Genomic DNA, 21834 nt, shown 5'->3' with positions numbered 1-21834 from the left:
ATTTTTTCATTATTTATTTATTTTTTACATGAATGTGGGTATCCATGGTGTATGGAAGCCCACCAAAAATCACTGATCTCGGAAAAAGATCTACTTTATAAAAAGTTGGAAGTAAGTCAGAGGGTAAGACATGCAAGTGTCAATAAAGCATTCCAACCCAAGAGATTCCAGCAACAAAGAAGCCTAGCGCAGAGAGAAAGGGCAGAAAAAAATCTGGACAAGTTGGCAAGTAGAAATATATGGACTTTTAAGGACAACCCTCAGACAATAGGTGGACTGATGACAAATAATGGAGTGTTTTAAGCAACGTATACTTGAGAAAATGCATTGAAATATCAGGGTCCATAGACCTACGAGGAAAAAGTGAATTCAATTATCATCCTGTTATCCACTGAATGAAGATATGAAAATGCACGAGCCTCTCCCATTCACATGGGGATGGCACACTAACCCCTGCATAAAAAGTGATCTGCAAAATGTTTAGCATGAGTACTAATACTAGGTGAAGGGAAATCACATTCAGAACTAGGTGCTACATTTAAAAAGGAAATGAAGATATCAAAGGCATGGGTGACAAAGATATAACACAACATACCTGTGATATCAAGTCTAAGAATGGCATCTTAGGCCTAGGTGCTTCAACAGGCTAACTCACCTGCAAAACAAAGGAATGGGAAGATATCTAAGTCCATATAATTCTGATCAAAATCCTCATGTTCCTGTAAAACTGAGGGATATCCCTCAGCCCACATGAAAGAAGCCACCTCCAAACAAACTATGGCTGACATTTCCTCTGCCAATAATGGTACACCTACACTTGTTGTCACAAGCTGTTGAATGCTAATACCATCATTAACCAACGTAGTTGTAATAGTTAATTACGAATTCAAAAAAATTGACCACCTACCAGTAATTAAGTGAAAAATAGAATATACAATCAAATAAAAAAAAATTCAACTCAATATTTTGAAATGCAAAATTCAGTGACTGAATATTTTCAAAATGCATTTAATGAAAAACATTGTCTGAAATCAAGCACTAGGGCTTAACACTGTTGTGTTAAACCAAAAAGTGAAGACAAGGTTCAACTGCATAGAGGGAGCCAGCTGTGATAAGAGGATGTCACACTTGGTGAAGAGATTTTTGCATACTTAAATGCAATTGAACCAGGTGGTATACACATGAAATTAGGTGGGAGTTCAAGTCTAGTGATGTGTAAAATTTGTGCACTAGATGACACTAAAATCATGAATAGGTGTAACTGTGAGAGAAGGTAAGTAATTATATCAGAAGTTATCATTTTCCTAAATTGAAAATGTATTTCCAATAATACTTACCTCCACTGATGCTACAGCCATTCTTTGGTATCGGCTTTTTCTAACTAAATATTGGTTTTATATGCTATTGTCTTTTATACCTAACTTAAATGCCCTTGGCAATATTTAATTTGAAAATGTCTCCACTTTTGTCAATGCACCTCTATCCTGATACCTCCTTACATAATACAATCATTTTTTTGACACTTTCACCAGTTTTTAGTGGGGAGATAATGTAGGGGAGTGGCGGAGAAAATATTATTGGAAACACATTTTCAGCTTGAGAAAATGTTAACTTCAAAAACATATGTACCATGCACTGACATTATAACTAAAATCGCACACTGAAAAGGTGGGGGGTCTGGTGCAAACATGATCCATACAGAAAGCATCTGCACAGAACTACATCCAGAACAGGTATGCTTTTAACCTGGAACATAGTTCCTGTATCAAGGATGGAATAATACATGAGTAACCATCATTAGAGGCCAGCCTGAAGCAGAAACTCTGAGGTTCTACAAGTTGGGATTGGATTTAAGGGGTCTCTGTCCTTATATTCCACATTGGTGGGGAGAGGTATTGGACCACAATGTTACATATATATACTTTTTTTCCAGTTCTAGCCTGGAACCACACAGTGATGCATTTCTCATCACCAGAATCATGATGAGAATTATGTAACACCTAAGAGGACAAACTTTGTCCTCCACCTGATGAAGTTAAAAAGGCAACATCCTAGGCACAGAAATGACAGGATTGTGTATGCCATACTCAACCAATGGAACAGAATACATCTGGTCTGGAATTATGAAAATTCATCCTTCCTCCCTTTCCAACTGAACTAGGGGTATTCCATTTGCTTTTGGAATTATGGAGTGAGTATGAAATCCATGCTCAACCATGGACCTATGATGGGCCCACTTATATGTCTGAAATTATGAGATAGTGAACTACCTTCCATGAACAAGATATGAAACCAACATTGATCAAAATGAAGAGCCATGCACACCCCAACTGTCAAATGGTGTCAAATCTGAACAGGTACAAGGAGGAGGTTCCCATGGAAGCTGTTGCCACTACTACTGACATCTGGGATGAGTATCCAGATACCCGAGTGGGATGGCCCACAACTTCACCTCTTATCTAAGAGTGGAGAAACACACTTTGGAGGAAAAACCTAGTGACTGGAAACTTGGGTGTGTTCCTAATTCCACCAGTATAACTTGGGGAGTAATGCACACTGGGGAGAAACGAGGAACAGTGCAATAGATGAACCAAGTTCCCCAACTTTTTAAAAGCAAACCAAACCCAATCTATTCAATCTGATGCTCAGCAGAGATAGACAAAATCCCCTTTAGTTTTATTCATGATAGTCCATGACAACATGATAATACCATATGTTAAGATTCCAGATGGTCTTATGGAACACCTCATTTCTACAGAGCCTGTTGCAACCAGTAGTATGATAATCAAATTGGTTGGTAGTGTGGAATTGGATCAAGAAAAGCACACCTGTCTTGGCAACGTTAGCCACAAAGTGAGATCCAATGAAAGCAAGATATAAGGGACCTTGTAAAAGAGAGACAAGATGGTGACACCAGTTCATCACTTAAACTGAATGTTTGATGTTTGATCCAAACTGTACTGATGAGAAGCCAACTTACCAAACAAAGGTATGAGAAAACTGGTTCCAAATTCTCCCAGGATCAATAAAAAACTTCAGAAGCCCTAGAAAAAAACACCCTGGGTCAAATGAATGTTTCCATCTTCCAATGGATTCATATAAAGACAGCCCAACTGAAAGTTGCCTCCCCATTCCCTATGTGTAGATAAATGCTAGATAACAAAGGAGTAGTAGTGTAGTTTGAATTAGGCACCACAAATGATGACAGTAATACAGGAATTTCATACTAAGTTTTTTTTAAAGTAACGATAATTACACTGAAATCCACAAGACAATGCAAAAATCACAATCCATAATGAGACAATGCATAACACTATCAGAGAAAACCATAACCAAAGCTTTGTTGAGAAAAAGTGACTACATTATCTAAGCAAGGTTCTTAGATACAGTACTGGGATAGAGGGTGCATTAATAAGGGTAGAGGAATTTGCAAATTAGATATTGCAAAGAGCATTTAAGTAGGATATAAGAGACTGGAGCAAGTGAGACCAATGCTTAGATAGGTAAAACAGATGTTGAAGAATAGTTATAGTGTCAGCAGATGGCAAGCATGCTTTGGAATTATGATTTTAATATTTAAATAAGTGGAGACAGAGCAAATAGGAATTTAGGTTGTTTCTAAAAAAATAATGAATAATGGTCTAAAGAGGTTATGCTTTCACTGTGTAGATCACCTGTTAGGCCACAACTGGAATACTGTGTTCAACCTTAGGTCCTTACCTTATGAAGGACATTGAACTGTTGGAAATGGCTCGCAGTAGTGCTACTAGAATGATGCTTGGGATGAAAAGGTTGCCATATGAGGAGAGGTTGAAATCTCCAAAATTATTTTCCCTTGAAAAATGAAGAGTCAAAAGGGAATCTTATTGGGATGTTTAAGATTTTTAAGGGAGTTAATAGTGTTGATGTATCATCTTTTTTCACGTATGATAATGATAGGACAAGGGATTATAAATTCTAGCATGGTAGGAGTCACCTTCAATTAAGACAATTTTATTTTTCTTACAGGGTTGTTGGTTTTTGGAACAGGTGCACTGCAGATGTGGTAGATGCAATTAATTTAAGGGAGTTTCAAGGTTTTGTTTCATTAATGGGTCAGCTCAGAAAGACCTATAAATCTTTTGTTCTTAAATTAAGTATATATGTAAGTTATAAAAAGGATAGCATAGCAAAACAACTTTGAAAAATAATTACCCAAATTATACTCACAATTAAAGGGTCATTAATATCAAGTGTATCCCATTTGAAACCCTGAGGAAGAGTGTAGGCTGTTTTTCTTATGTCATTTTCAGTTTTGGAAGGTTCAATTGGACCAAATTCTACAACCTTTTCATCTGGAAAGAAAAGAAATCTGATAGCATTATCACATCTTTACTTTGTAATCAACTGCACAATTATAGGTTAAAAAAATATTGTAAGGTACAATGGCAATGAAATCAGAAAAACAAAACCAACAAATATGGCAAATTGTTGAAATGTTTGATAAAATAACCTCTGAACTAGACTATGAGTACATTACCATGAACACACTGAATTTTTAGAGATAATTTTAAAAAAACAATTTAAAATGATTGATACTGAAATACTAGTCTACAGTTACTTACAAATTATTATTATCTCAATAAACTGGCATTCCTACTTTGTGGGGTAGTTATATGAAACATTTTTTTATTATAGTAGTTATCATTTTATCACAACTATTATGGTTATTCAGGTTATAAAGCATACTATGAATTTACCAATGTAAAACACTTATTTTGCTTTTATTATATGTGGTTACTTCAAACTGTTTGTAATCAAACCATTATTTATTTTACAGTACAGTGGCCAAAGCAGATGTTAGATAATGGATTCCTTTTTATAATAATAATAATAAGACAAATTATTTTTACCTTCTACTATATTTAGTAGTATATACTGATCTAGTCACCTTAGTTTTCATTACATTATTCACATAGCTACACAACACTTATGGAAGCTGGAACACTAATTTCAAGATATGGTTTCAACTACCACCTCTACTAAACTATTACAAGTAAAGCATTTTAAATCATTAATTTTAAGCTTCATTGTGAGAAATTAGCTTCCAACGAGCAGCAGACAGTGAATGGTAGATTTATATTGAGGAAGTTATGGCCTTTAGCATTTGTAATAGTTCTTAATTACCAATTATAATTTTGTTTCATAAATAAGATTTGCATGAACAAATCTGATAAATGGTATATCCTTCATTATTATCTCAGTTCTAATTTGTCAAAAATCTATCCCTATAGAATAACTTTTACCATTTATATGCATAATTTGTACCCTAGTTTTGTGTCCTACACATATAAAAGTAATATTTTTGGACTAGTTGTTTGATATTAAAAAATTGTTTTAAGAAAGGAAGACGCTGCTTTATTATACTCACTTTCCTTTATATGTTAAATTTAACTTATCTGTAGTGTTTTTTTTCAAATTGGCAATATACCAACTGGAAAACAACCAATCTTAAATAATTACTTTAGGAATGTTCTACTTATATGTAGCTTTTGATGCAATCTCATCAAAAAGGTTAAACATAAATAAACAGTAATTTAATATTTGAATAAAACACACAAGCAAACTTATTTACAAAGTGGAATACATATATATACATCCACACAGGTTTAAGTCAACAAAAAACATTAACTGTTAAGACAAAAATATTTCACATGCTTCATTGAATTAATATTAAACTTTCAAGTAAACATACCTACGTGAATGAAAAAATAAAAATGCAACTTCAAAGTGACAGTTATAGCTTCACACAAATTTAAAATCCAAGAATGGAAAATTGCCACAAGGATACATAATTTTTCACAGAGGTTATAAACAGGTATGATAGCACAGACTTGATTCAAAGGAGAAGATAATATGTAAACAAAGGTATTTAATTACATTTTCAATTGATTGTAAAAAAAAAAGAAAATATATTTTTTATTTTCAGGGCAACTTTCATTTGACCTCAATTAACCTACATATATGCAAAATAAAACATGCCAAATTTTGTGTAGAAAATAATTTACCTTGGGTAGAACACAATACTGTTTATATCATTTATCCCAAAATATAAAATTTACATCAAAGACAAGTAGCATTTTTACCCAATCTTGGAACAGGCTGAGTCTCCCAAAATTCATAACGTTTATGAAGAGCTTCTTCTGGGGTTTTTGCAGGTCCTTCCTGACCCACGTTTAGAGTGAGTACTTCCATGGCTTTCTTTAAATGTTGAAGCTTGGCTAGTGGCACTCCCTGATTAATCAACAAAACAATTTATAAACAGCTGCATCCCACAATCACACTATAGATTTTCATGTATGTATCTAGTTGTAATCTCTGATTGGTACACAAAACCAATTATACAGAACTGTATTCCCAATTATGATCTACGTTTTGATGTACTTAACTACTTGTAATCCATGATTAGTACACAAAACCAATTGTAAAGAAATGTGTACCTAATTACGAACTATGTTTTGATATACTTAACTACTTGTAATCCTTGATCAGTACTCAAAACCAATTTTGAACAACTGTATATCCAATTAAAATCTACATTTTGATGTACTTAACTAGTTGTAATCCCTGATTAGTACACAAAACCAACTGTAAGGAATGCATGCCTAATTACACAATATTGTTTCATGTACTTACCTAGTGGTAATCCCTAATTAATAGTGTTTGAACAGGTACATAAAATCTTACCTTGATATCAAGATGCCGACAAATTTTGATGACTATCAACAGAACAATTTCTAACACTCAGAAAACATGACAATATGAACTGTGATGTCACACAGCTTAAGTTCACTTCTTGTGAAACATTGTCTTTATTTTATTAGCAAAAGTATGTTTAAAACTGTCAATAATACGAGGTTATGAATGTTTGGATGCAAAAGTAAAAGCAACCAGTAAACAATATGATTATTAGTGTTAGATGAAAACAATGTTAACCCTAAAACTTTTACAACAATCACGTATACTATAGTAAAAGCCTACATAGTATAGACAGTTTGTATGTATTCTCACTATGTTGCATGAGGTACTAAAACAAATTCAAACAAATGTCTCTCCATTTTTAACCTTTCTACAAATTAGTAATATGCACTGATTTAGTAGCCATAAAATTATAATTAAAGTAAAAAGCTTCCAACTGTTTCTTTGATTGGATACCATTAACTTAATGACACTGGTACTGAAACAAGGTAATATTTAACAATTTACCCTAGTTGCCTGTAATTACAAAATACCTGTGCTGTGCAAGCAATATTTGTACACTATAACAATACTTTGGGTGTGCATACATATGTTTACACGCTGACATTACAGTAGCTACAGCCACCTGTCACTATAACATGCATTGAGAGATTACAAGACCATTGAATGTGACTGTAATATCAAAAAAAGCACAATTGATGTGCAGAACTTACATCAAATATTTCAACAACAAAAATTTGAAAATTACTAATTAAGATTCGTGTGCAAGTTTCTTATTTAAACAGCAATGAAGTAAACAACAACTGCACGTAGCAAGTAGGCTGATAATAATTAAAAAAACAATGTAAACGGACTATTTAAAATTTATTTTTTCTTCTTTGCCTTCTATATTCATTAATGTGAATGGAAGAAAATAAAGCAAATTCTAGAAGTATCATGAATGCTTGAATAACTTCATTTGTTTGAAATGTGAGGATTTTTGTACACTGTTAAAGACTTGACTTGCTTAGCAATGTCGTTAGCCCACCACTATAATTGAATCGGCCGCTACCACTACGATTGTATCCACTTTCATCTTCACTCTTTGTGTCTTGACTTTTTGCTTCATGTTTTTTCTTATATATAACAGTTTGTCTGCAGTTTTGTTTACATTACTTAAAATTTGTATAACTTCTTTAAGAACCTGGTAACAACCCTGATGGGTGGGTGCCCAGTTTTCCAGGTACCTGGTGAAACAGCTGCTGATTAGTGCAGAAAACCACATGCCTAACTTCACTATCTGTTTTCATGTATATAGCTAGTGGTACTCTCTGACACACACACACACAAACTATTTGTAAAGAACTGCATGCCCATCTGCAATATATGTTTTCATATAGCTGGTTAGTGGTAATCCCTGATTAGTACAAAGAACTGCATACCAAATTACAATATATATTTTCATGTACTTGTCTACTTTAAAAATTAAGTTTAAGCCTCCACATTTTCACTTCTAAAAGCTGTGGTATTTGTTTTCAGATGAAGATCTTTCTGGAACTGGATGTATGGTTTATGTCTACATCTCCATTATCTTATCTATCATGGTTTCCATGTCAAACCTTCCTCTTCTCAGTAGGGACTTCCAGTTCTAAGTTTATAATATTCATACCTTTTCTAGATGACTTAAGGCTGTATATCACTAATGCTGCTGCAGCTTAAGTCTAATCATGCCTATTAACATTTCACCCATGACTCAATACTATCACATTTCCTGAAAGATTAAACTTATATCCTGAGAGCTGGATAAAGAGAAACAACAGTTTATGAACATCCCTGGTTGTCTTCCAAGCCCCTTTGCAACATTTTGAAATTAAAATTACTACCAGGATTAAATAGATAGAGATAGTGATACTTTCTGATTAGTAGAGAAGACCAGTTATATAGAAATGCATGCTAAAGTAAACAATAGACGTTTTCATGAACTTGCCTAACATCTTTGTTGTGGCCAATATCATATTCTTCATTTTACTAACAGAATCAGTGCTACATCCAGAATGCCTACCAACCTAAATGCAGAACTCTCTAAACTACACATAGAGAAAAATTTGAATAACTTTATAAAGAAAACTGACATAGATTACACTTACAGAACAAGTTTCAGTTGAATATTCCTTTATATGAATAAACCCTTAATTTTCAGTTAAAAATGATTTTGAAAGTTTGGAAAGTTTCAAAATGAAGTGAATTACTACTTTATCTAACACAATTTGCAAGTAATCATCCACTGTAACATTGACCGTTGATAAGGTCATTAACCCACTCACTGCAGCTGAGAAGCAACTATGGCTTCTAAATGTATTTTTCTGTTCACTGCACCACCTCAGAATCAATGCTATCTACTAAATCCATAAACTAATCTACATTTTCTCCAGCTTCAATAGCAAGATGTTATCATACAGGCCTCATTGACATCTTGAGAGAAACTGACACATGAAGGGCAGTAGTAATTGACTTACTGTATCTCAGAACGGCTGGTATGGGTATTAACACTCTTAATGCTAAAGAGAGAACAATGTTTCGACCATCTTCTTTGGTCATCTTCAGGTTTAGAATGATTAACCTGAAGATGACCTAGGAAGATCAAAATGTTGTTCTCTGCTTAGCAATAAAAGTGTTAATATCCATACCAACCATTCTGAGACATTTTTATTTCAAGTGGGTTTCTCGTTATCAATAATTGACTCACTATATGGTAACACTTCAGGGTAACATCAGTGGACAACAATACCACAAAAATATACAATACAACAGATCACTTTAGCAGTGTAAGACTAGAGGGAAGGCAACTAGTCATCACCACCCACTGCCAACTCTTGGGCTACTCTTTTACCAACAAATAGTAAAACTGACTGTCACACTATAACACCCTCACAGCTGAAAGGACAAGCATGTTTGGTGCAACACAGATTCGAACCCATGACCCTCAGATTACGAGTCAAGCTCCTTAACCACCTGGCTATGCCAGGCTTTCACAACAAAAGTAAACAATAATTATGTTTATTAATATGTGCTCTGTTGAATCATTAATAAATATGTTATCAATAAATTAAAAAAGCAAATCCTATTTCTCTATTATTATTTGAGTGTTAAATTTCCATAGCCAGTTTCTAACTGAATCTTACCATCTGGACAAAGGTGAAATATTTTAGAAGTATTTCTTCAGAATTTTAAAAATAAAAATCAATATTTAGATCATTCAAGTTGTAGTTGTAAAAATGAGCAATAATTTTGTCAGTTCCCTTTAACTTCAGAATTTTTAATCTTGTAGAATTCTTAGTTTAATGACAATAGTATTAATGATTTGCATTCAATATTATATAAGAAGCATTTCTGTTAATGTAAATAAATCATTATTTTGGAACTTGCTTAACTTCACTGTTGTTTATTTTTACTTTAAGCTACTTTAATTGCCAAATCAAGAAATAATACAGCAATAGCAATCAAATAGCTAACAATTATTACAAGAAAATGTACAGTAAATAATATAGCTAATAAAGAACAGAACTCAACAAAATGTTACTTAACAAATACATGATATTTTGTGTAACTAAGATACAAACTAGTGCAGCATAAGTTATTCCAAATTTTTATAAAACTAATTTTTAAAAATCTGTTACGTACAACAGGTTTAACTTGATTTTTTTTTGTTATGGTTGCACTAAAATTATTTACTTTTGACACAACGAAAAAGCCTTAATTATGTGGATTCAACTTTGTTAACTACATACAGGTAGTTTCAAAGGCTGTTTTGTTATTGATTTGTAGTTTTGATGGGACAAATGGCCTCTTCGGTAGTTGCTTATGTTCTTAAGTTATTTTTCCACTTATCATTTCCGAACAAAACATAGGGTAATTTCAAGTAATTTACCTTCATGTCATTCTTACAGTCATGGTCATCTACATCTTTGTGTCGTTTCTTTTTGGATTTCTTTTTAGATTCCCCTTCACCTGGACTAAAAACATAATGACACATAAGTCAGAAAACTATATTACAAAGATTTTTAACAGTTTTTTTTACTTGACAGTGTGATTGTCTCCTTACATATCAAATGTGGTTTAGCTTTCTTCTCCATCATCTCCATTACTAACATTATTTTGCTAATAATCATTAAAATGTGATAATTCTATACCTTAATAAATATGGCAAAGTGAACTTTATATAGCACTACCTAATTGAAACCATCTTATGTACAAACTATAAGAAATGCAATATATAAAATTTAGTAGGAAATTTCTACTTGTACATTTTGAACTTCTGAATGTTTATAAAACATCAGCAGTTTCAGCGAAAGACATACTGACGTACACTTCTAAAAACACAAGGAATAAATGTGATTACTAATAAATCAAATAGGGATTAATACTGGTGGTTACCATTCACTAACTGAATGGCATAACTTTGAAGGTCGTATAGTACATTTTAGTTAAAATAGAGGATTTGTTATATTTAAAACATTTAAATGTCACATTGTAGTCATAAGCAATGTATACTCTGTGTAAAACTAGAGTTGGGCAATTACTAAGATTTGATAATTGACTAATTGTCAGACTTGTTAATTTATTACATTGAAATAAATGATTATCACATAAGACTTCAAAAGTAATACCCAAAAATATTGATAACTAGATAAAACCAATTTCAATTTATTGATTATTTTCATGAATCCCAAAATTAGTCAATTAAGACAAACAACTTTTAAATAATTAATGGAGCTAGGTTATTTAATAGGAATGTGACAAACTTTGATCAGTGATTACAATCATTAAACAATTGACTGATTTCATCATAACTGGTGATTTTAATGAATCTACAAATTCTACCTCTTTAGTTCTTCAAGATGCAAAAACAGTTATCTTGGATCATAAGCATGCAAACTTTATCTAATCTTCCTAACATTAATTTGTTCTCTTGTTATTTAACCCCTTGTTTCTGGCTTGTGTACGTCTCCCTACAATTCCATACACAAAGATTTTCAAATTTTTGCAGCAGGTCATTCAAAATGCTGCATACAAATTGCCTGCATTATATAATGTCAACCACAGCTGAAGGGTTAATAATTTTACTTTAGTACAATCTGAAGTTATTTAACTGGAAATAATTAAAAGTTTTAGCTAAGAAACATAGAGAAATAAGGATTATTTACATTAAGAGTGAAAACTGTCTCCATTATTAGTAATGGAAACTGTGATAGCAGCTAAGTATTTATTAGTATTGTATTCTTTATCAAATATAGAATTACTATTGATCAACTGTAACTAGATGTGGTGTACATCCATAGTTGTGATACTAGTAATTAACAGTGTGAGTGTTAATTAACAAAGGTATTTTAGCATTATATATTTTTGTGTTTTAATCTATTGACTGTACATCACTTTTAGTCAAATTGATGAATACTGTGTGGCTAGACTGGTTGCAGAGAATTAAGACCAGCAACACTTTTTCATGGTTATAGGTTGTATAGGAATAAGTGAAGTGCAGTTTTTTTAGAAACTGGGTTCAAGAACTGTAGGTACGATTGTAATTTTTAAAAGGCTCAGAAAGATATATTTTGTTGCTCTCTTATTTGAAATATAGATTTAAGTAAAATTGCTGAATTAGATAAGGAAAATATAAGATTATAGGTCAGAAGTTAAGAAAGGAAGACAAGAAATGTATAAGATTAGTGTAAAGATTACTTTAAGGATTGACAAGAATGAGGGTATACTTGGTATACAAGAGTACACAATAGTAAAAAGTTAAGATTATACAGATCAGTTAATGTTCAGGTACAAAGGCTCTAATGGGTTTGAGCCACTGGTTGCTTGAATGAAGAAAGATGTGATGAAAAATTGTCATTAAGTTATTTATATTAGGAAGTAATAACAAAACAAACTTAATATTCCAAAAATTGTTTAATCTCAAAGTCTAAGTTCAAGGGAAGTCCAGTTCAGTCCACACTTTGATCAGCATGTGTTACTGGTTTATACAAGTTTCAGAGAATTCCATTCCTCATTAATAACCTTGAAGGAAGCAGAAAAAGTCTTGGACCATGACCTGCTTGCCATATGTGAAAGTAATGGACATTAAAGTGTTAACAGTTTAGTTACCAGTGCAAAGGGTCACTCTCTTTCTTGTAGCAGATGTAGAAACAATTGACATTAGAGTTATGAATAAAAAGACCTGCTTAAAGAGTTAATAAATTTCTTTAACATGTGGCCAGTTTAGGAAGAAACCACTTGGTTTAAGAATATGATCAGAGCAACAGGTGGACTGTTTTGACATGAAAGATGGTTTTTAAGGTGAAGACACATTGTAACTTAGCTCCACTTAAATAGACTAAGTAAAAGACTATTTACAGAAGCTTTGAAGAATTTAATTACTAAAAGTTCAAACAAAAGTTGCCCAATGGAGAAGAAATTTGACAAGATAGCTAGGTGAGAAGAGATTTACAGTTTCAAAAAAAGAGTTGATTTAATGTAAACACTAAATTTAAGAATAAGTTTATTTGCTACTGTCCTTATGTTAAAATAAAATAGATGAGTTCAAGGCTGCAGTTAGCATGGAAGATAATGATAAAATGAGAATTACTGAAATCTGGTTATTGAGAGATCATTAATAATAAATTACTTTGAAATTCCACATTTAAGTTATTCAATAATTTTTCTATAAAAGGTGAAGCAACTGTACAGTAGACAAGCTGCAACCTATTTAGATTAAAGATTGGTTATAAAAACTTAGAAACATTTGTCTATTTTTTGTTCCTTTGAAAGTAGTAAAACCTCATGTTCTGCCATCGCGGTTTCAAGGGTAGAAGGTTTTTAATTTGCAACTGATTTAAGCCCTCTCATTAGACAGAGTGCCAATGAGAAATTTAATGAAATTAAATTATTAAGGTACTAATAAAGTAATCATGGAAGACTTAAACATTTGATATATTTATTAGGATTGCATGGAGGTTGGTAGTGAGGAAAGAGATGGTTTTCTAAATCTAATGATAAGGAACCCAAACAGATGGGATTACATCTCAGATGTATTGTTGAACACAAATTGACAATGTTGTTATTAAAGTTGAAGTTGGAGAAGGAGATTCAGAGAGGTTACCACAACATAACTAGGTTTAAGATGTGATAACATGAAAGGATCAAGGAATTTTAGTTTCCACATTTCATAAAGCCAATTTTGAACCACAAAGATCTACCATTAGTCAATTGGAGTAATAAAATAAAAGTAATATAAGACAGATATGAAATATTTTCAAAATAAACTGCTTTTAATTAAAAACAGTCATGTTTCTGAAAAGGAAAACAAAGAAATCAAACCTAACTATAGAGAATTTTAAATTTAACCTGATAGATATGGAACATTTTCTTAGTTTTGGTTAAAAACTGGAAAATCATAAATGGCTTATAAGAAGCAGTTGACTAATAACATTAAAACACAACAGCCAAGTGTTTCAAGTATGTTTACAGTAAGTAAAATGTTAAGTGGACAAATAACCCTCAAAGGATGCTGATGACAAAATATTTGTTAAGCACTATATCAGAAGTCATAAATGTTTTTTTTTCCTAGTCCCTTTTTACATAAAAAATGTGATTAACATTCCGAACACTAAGAATTCTTTGGGGAATGCTACATTTCTCTTAAACCATGCACATATATTCACACCTTGGTGGAATGTTAAAAGACATAGAGGTTTACAAAAAGATAAAGTCCAAGAACCAGACTATGTTTTCAAAGATATTAAGGAAGACAAAGATCAGATATATTAGTCTGTCTTTCATTTTTGGCAGGTCACTAGACAGTGAGCTGGTACCTGAAAATTGGAGAGTTGTTGATATTACAACTATTTCTGAAGGGGAGGTAATAAGAATTGCCCCATAAATTACAGGCCAGTTAATCTTACTTCTATAATAAGAAAAATTCTGGAGTCTAATTAAAAAAAAAAAGCTATACAAAATCATTTAATGAAACGTGATATTAAAGAGCCAACATGTATTTGCTGGATATAAATCTTGCTAATCTGTTAATCCTTTTCAAAGTGTTAAGTTTTTACGTGCATGACAGGAAGAGAGTATATTTGGTATACTTAGATTTTCGAAAAGCTTTTCATAAAGTGACAGACAAAACACTACTGAATAAAATCAGTTGGAGAAATACTAAATTAGATTATATGGTGGCTGGGTGAAAGAAAACAAATTATTAAAAAGAGCTTAATCAAATTGTGGCATGTCTCAGGAGTCACTAGTTGGGCTTTCCTTTTTCTTATTTATATTAATGATATTATAGTACCATATATATTAAAGTATACTGATGGCATTAAATGTTGAATATTTCTAACCACATTAAGGATGTTAAAGTGCTACTTGATGTCATGGATAAATTGTTATGTTGCAAAATAGCCTTTAAGTGTAGCAAATGCAAGTAGAAAAGTTACTTAACATGTTGAGGCAGCACTTATATTGCTAGTAAATAAGGTAAAATAATTTTAGGACTTATGTATAGACATACTGATCACAAATCAAAATAGGTAATTATCTCTATCAAAATCACTAGTTATATTAAAACCCTTCACTAAGAATATTGCATTATTGGAGAGGATTCCAAAGGAAGGTGAGCAAGATATGGATAGTTCAAGATATCTCAAGGAAATATTATTGAGGTTAAAAGATCAGCCGATGGATCAGTGGAATAAGGGCTTTTGATTTATTTCTAACATATCCAGAAGACAAAACAACAGTACATGGAGACATAAACTTAAGATTTGGAAAAGGAAATATGGCTCCAATTAAAACAGTTTAATTTTTCTAACAGGGTGATCAATTTATGGAATGAGTTGCAACTGGTAGTAGTAGAAATTGGCACTTTAAGGAAGTGTAAGAACAACAGATGATTTCCTGGAAAAAATAAAGCGGACTTAAATTATTAGTTCTTTTTTACCAAGGCTGGATGTACAGTGACAGTTCTGAAGCATTAAGTGGTTCCTTGTTCATAATGTTATAATGTTTTGGGACAACATGTAACCTATTAGTCCATCTCAGTTGTTCCACACACTAAACTTACTTTAAAAAAATTAATAAAAAAATTTAAAGCCATATTATTATTATTATTATTCACATGCTTATCAAGCTTTTTCTTAAACTCACTTAAATTTCATGCCTCTACACCAGTGGTCCTTAACCTGGGATTTGTGACCCCTTGGGGGTAATTTGAAGTTTCTCAGGGGGTCACAGAATGTTTGAGAATTATTGGGAAATCATGGAGCAGTTTGTAGTTTTCGTGGCAAGTGCCTGTAACTGCCCATCAATGAGAAACACACTGAAGTGTGGCAGTTGAACCTAGTTGAGTAAAAATTTTCATATATTACAACGTTTTGAATTGCCTAAATTTTTTTAACTATATATTAATACATCGAACTTAAGATTTAAATATCAAAGTTTCCATCGTATTTAGTATATTTTCTCATTATATATATACAGGGTGGCCCGTAAGTCCCTACCCATCAATACGTTATTATGTTATATTCAATTACGCATGTGTTATAAATTTGTTTCTTTTTTTCAGAGAAATATGGCCAATGTAAGCCCATTTATACTTGAAAATGTTTCACAGAATGTGGCATCGCATAATATTATGCAGCGAGAATGAGGGACAGCACACAGATACACTGGATATATAAGATATATGGATGGGTAGGGACTTACGGGCCACCCTGTACATATATATCAACCCTCACAACAGTGAGTGAATAAGTTGGTTTTGTATGATGTTCAGTAACTCCATGGATTTTACATTTGTTTAGAACTTGTAGCATTTCTCAAGGTCATTTATTTGCAACATTTTCAATAAATTAGGATCTTTATACAGTTTTGTTTTATTCTACCTTTACGCAAAGTTCACCATTACAAAAATTATTATAGGGGTCACGGTAATACCCTGGAGAGCCTCAGGGGGTAAGACGATGAAAAAGGTTAAGAACCACTGCTCTACACCATCTGAAGGCAACCCATTCCAAAGGCTAACCCTCCTGTTAGTAAAAAACTGTCTTACCTGAAAATGTCTGCTATCCTGCCAAAATTTACGTGTCTCCTAGTTCTACTATTCTCACCGTTAAACATGAAAAAAAATGCAATAACATTGTCAATTCCCTTTACAGTCTTAAACACCTAAAAACAAAACTCCTATATCTCTTCTTTTGTCAAGATAAAACAATATGAGATTTCAGTCTCTCTTCATGTGACAAACCCTCCACCCTAGGGACCATTCTAGTCACCCTTTTCTGAACCCTTTCCAACAATTTGACGTCTTTCTTAAGGTAAGAAGCCCAAGACTGTATGCAATATTCCAAATGTGGCCTAATCAGTGACCTGTACAATGAAATTACAACCTCTTTAGCCTTGTATTCGATATTTCAATATTTGTTCTACCATTAAAAACAGCACACTGCTTGGATAGATTTAGAAACCAACTGAATATTAAACTAAAAATATTTCTTTCTTTCTTGACACTGTTAATATTCCCATTCAAATTATACTTATAATTCAAATCATGATAACCCACATGCATTAACTTGTATTTATTGTAATTAAAACCCATCTGCCATTTATTTGCCCAACTCACTAAATGATCTAAACACTTGTGAATCAGCAGCATCCTCTTCATAGTTAGCAACATCCAAGACCTTAACATTATCTGCAAATTTAAGTAACTTATTGACTACTACTTCATCTATGTCATTGTTGCAAATCAAAAAAAGCAAAGCTCCTAACATTGAGCCCTGTGATATTCAACTTGTGACATTAACCCTTAAACAGTAGGAATGTTATAGGTAGCAGCATCAATTAATTATGGCTCCCATTTAAGGGTTAATTCAATTTATCGAAGTTCCTTTTGTAACAGCCCTCTGCTTTCCTCCAACCAGCCACTCTTCTACCCAATTACCTTACTTACCCTCCACGTCTATAGATACAATCTTTTTTACAAGCCTTTTATGTAGCACCTTATCAAGTGCTTTTTGAAAATCCAGATACACCAAACCGACACCATTATCCTCATATACATAAGCCTTTTCATTAGTTAACTTTCTCTAGTACCTACCCACTATTTAAGGAGTAAAAATAAATAGTATTAAGTCATTCATGTATTCAATCTTTAACCTCCTACAAAACCCTTGGAGAAATATTATTTGGCCTAGGAGCTTTATTGTTTTTTTTTTAAACTTCCCAATATGTTCTTAGACAGCTGAGAATTAATTCAGTCATCTTGTTTGATCTCATTTCCATTTATCAACTGTTTTGCTAATTAAGCACTAAGGATTTAAACCCCAAGACTTTATCTGCCCTGTTATTCAGCTCACATATACAGCAGATAAAAAAACAACAAAATCACATGGGCATAAACTTGCAATGTAAGATTAATAAAGGATGCTCTACATAATCATAAGAGATCATATATGACATAGATGATAAAATTTGTAATATGAAATAATCTTTGCTCAGAATATGACTCAAAATGTACGAGTAAAACTCTTAAGATAACAGTAAGCATTAATGATGAAATATAATTTGTTCAAACCTGATGCAATTTGGTTGAGACATATAATATATATTTCTGTTATGAAACTACCAAACCTAGAAACAATGAGGAACAAAAAATTATACATTTTTAAACCTATGTAAACAAACTGCAGAAGTCAATACTACAAATTATTTTGTGTGCAAGCCACTATTAGACATGTTTAAACAATGTGTATCCAATCCTCTTTGAATGTGAAGTAATAAATAAAAGTACAGACAAGTATACACATACATACACGTGTATATATGCATAATTTAGAATTGATACAAGTATAGCACAATTATATATTTAAAACTTCCTTTGAACTTAATTCTACTTCAATCTTAGCAATACTGAGATAGTGAAACTTTACGATTTCATTAAAATGAAAATGAAATGAAAAAATACGTTGAGCTATTAGAATTCTACTAAAGTAAATGTAATAATCATACTAAAATATTATGTTCACATAAAAAAATTTTAGAAGTACTCCGTGAAACACAAACAAAACTAAAATTGTAAGAGCTTTTGTGTGACCGCGTCTGATAAAGTGGTCATACCTAATTAATTACAACCAAAAGCATTACGCTTCAAAAAGCGCATATCTTTGAAAGTTTAACTGCATAAAAATAATAAACTCAGAAATTCCATTGGTCCTATGTAATCGAAAAAAAAGAACATTAAGTACATGTCCAACATACTTTTCTGTACATCGACTTGAGACCATTTTAGTCTTCTCTAACGCATTATTGTACTTTAAATCTATCGGTATATCAACATTTTCTAAATCATTTTCCGTAGGTTGGTGATTAGTTTCATTTCCTGGGAATCCTTCTTCCTCCGCCATAATTTAATGTCCAATATCACAGCGCCACTTGATGTTTAGAAGGCAAAGTATAGTTTTTAATACATATTTTGAATTTATCATACATATTATTTTACCTGCGCTCAGTTAAACTTAAAAGAAAAATACATATTGTTTTGATTGCACAAAATTATACAAAGAACCACCTGTGCTCTGTCTATCGTGGAAAATCGAACTGTGGACTTAAGCGCTAAAATTTAGTCCGCAAAATTACAGCTAACCCATCGGTAGACAAGAAAATAATAATAAGATTATTCGTGAAATCCTTAGAATAAAAGCTCCTGCTTTATTTATACAATATCTTAAAGTAATAGAACGAAGATAGAAGTTTAAGAATTGTTAAAGAGATTCTACGCTATGTTTTATTTTTATAACAGGTGATTGAATTATGGAATGAAATACTGTCGGTAAAGGTGAAGGACGACACTTTACAAGAATTTAAAAGGGAGAGTCAATGATTTCCCGAAAATAAAAGGTAAGTTTAAATATTTACTTTTTCGAAGGGTGTGTTTGCAACAACGTCCTTGGAAGACCGAAAAGACCTTTGTTACATTATGTTTAATCTCTTAAAGATAGAAAGCTAGCAGTATTATAATAAACAAAACTAGAAAATATATTATACTCTTCCTGTGTTAAATATCGAAAGCTTATATTTCTTTTATGCTTTGATATACTTATTTAAATGTTTCTTCTCTTTCCATGGGTTGTCTATCCTATATCCCCATGAGTATCAAAAACAGATTTTCAGAGTCGAAAGCTTTCAGACTTGCCGTTGGTACCTAACAGATGCTCAAATGGAAGAAGATAATGGTCCAGAAATGCAAAAATTAAAATTTAATTAATACTCCAAAAATATTAATCACACTGAATATCATTTTAAATTTATACTTTATCATCAATCAAATCGAAGTTTCAAAATGCAAATAATATTTAGCATTTTATTAAGTACATTCGATACCGACGGTGAAATTAGCCTAAATTGTAGACTACATATGAAATATTATGGTAATTTTATCCTGTCCTATTTTGGTAAAAGTTCGCTGTGGACGTTTTCCAGTTGTTAATATGATATTTTCATATTTTTTGATACATTTGATAATCTTACTTAAAAGATGCATGATTATAATGGAATAATGTTTTAACTTAGTTTGATTTTCTAAATTAGGGTGACCTCTTTATGAGAATGATGCTCATTGGTACACTTTTTGTTCATTTTGACATGCTGCTCGACATAATATACTATTCAAAAAAAAAAAAAAGAAACGCAAAAGGCAAAATATGAGACAAATTGTTAACAAGTTTATTCCGGGTAGTTCTGTATGACATGTGTGAAACTTTGCACATTCACTGCTGAACATCCAAAGTCTGCAAAGGCGAAGTCCACGCTCACTAGTTGAAGTTTAACGTCACTCAACGTCAATAACGAGTATGCCCCCCGTGGGCATCAATAACTGCTTGGCATCTCCTGCCCATGGAAGCGATGAGACGACGAATCACATCCTGTGGAACGGCTGTCCACTCAGCCTGCAAAGCTGCTGCAAGCTGAGGTAATCTACGGTTGAGGTTGTCGCTGTCACAGACGTCGGTCCAACTTGTCCCAAAGATGTTCGATGGGGTTTAAATCTGGTGATCTGGAGGGCCAGGGAAGAACGTTGATGTTGTGGTGTCTTAAGAAGACAGTGGTGAGTCGGGCTATGTGAGGACGGGCATTGTCATGTTGAAAAATGTTGTTGACGTTCACCATGATGGGTTGCACATGGGGCCTAAGAATCTCATCGACGTATCGTTGAGCCGTAAGATTCCCTCGAATGTGCAAAAGGTCTGTTCTGGCATTGTGGGCGATGGCAGCCCACATCACGACGCTGCCACCACTAAATCTGTCAACATCCTGCACACGAGGTCTGCCAGATCGTGGACGGTCACGAGTTGATCCATGTTGTTAGTGACGATTCCATAGTCTTGTGATGGTGCTTGGGTGGACATTCACAGCTCTGGCAACATCTGATCGAGATTTGCCTGCTTCCATCGACCAATGGCGTTGTTGCGTTGTGCTTCAGTCAGTCTTGGCGTAACTGTATTGCGTGTCGGTGGCTTAATACTGAGCTGTGGAAACCGAGAACCCGTCACTTTTATAGGGATTTTGCACATGTTGCACTTGCAGAACATGCAGATCTCTCAAACAAATTTATTGGGCACGCATGCGTTTTGGCGAAATCCGTTTTCAAAGTGCACAACTTTTATTGTCATTTTGGTCTGACAATCAGTGCCTTAACACGTGTAACATTACATACTCTGAGCTTGTAACGTTATTACATATATTTCTCTTTAAAATAAAAAAAATATCCCTTTCGCGTTTCTTGTTTTGAAGAGTATATATTTATGCAGTTAAAGCGATATTGGGAATTAATAACGTGAACCAGATGGTAGAAGTAATTTTACATTGTGCAAAGTAATTTGCTTCCATTCCTCCAATTTTTCAAGGTTATTTATTTGAATTTCACTTTTCGTATTACAATAATATTTATGAAGTAACACTAAGATATTTTAAGAAATAGAAGTGTCGAATACAAATACGTTATAAAATAGTGAATAAACTTGGGTAATGTACTTTATAAAGTATCGTTTTCAGCTGTTCACATTTTATTTTATTCATATAATA

At 32.7% G+C, this 21834-nt stretch overlaps 1 protein-coding gene across 3 annotated transcripts in view; it reads right to left on the bottom strand.

Moving 5' to 3' along the window:
* LOC143246544 (glycylpeptide N-tetradecanoyltransferase 2-like) overlaps positions 1–19194 on the bottom strand; it is a 50942-nt gene extending 31748 nt beyond the window's left edge. The window contains exons 1-5 of one of the 3 annotated variants that reach the window (XM_076493435.1): positions 19012–19194; positions 16805–16852; positions 10646–10730; positions 6126–6273; positions 4210–4334 (exon numbers count right to left, since the gene is read on the bottom strand). In XM_076493435.1, coding sequence (XP_076349550.1) covers positions 4210–4334; positions 6126–6273; positions 10646–10730; positions 16805–16852; positions 19012–19157 — 552 coding nt within the window. In that variant the 5' untranslated portion in view covers positions 19158–19194. The remainder of the gene's footprint in view (positions 1–4209; positions 4335–6125; positions 6274–10645; positions 10731–16804; positions 16853–19011) is intronic. The other 2 variants (XM_076493433.1, XM_076493434.1) reach the window with 2 other exon arrangements.
* Between the last annotated feature and the right edge of the window lie 2640 nt (positions 19195–21834).

The sequence above is a fragment of the Tachypleus tridentatus genome, chromosome 3 (assembly GCF_004210375.1).
Source record: "Tachypleus tridentatus isolate NWPU-2018 chromosome 3, ASM421037v1, whole genome shotgun sequence".
In the NCBI taxonomy this organism is placed as follows: Eukaryota; Metazoa; Arthropoda; class Merostomata; order Xiphosura; family Limulidae; genus Tachypleus; species Tachypleus tridentatus.
Note: the sequence above shows the minus strand (reverse complement) of the source record. Positions and strands in the feature narration are given on the sequence as shown.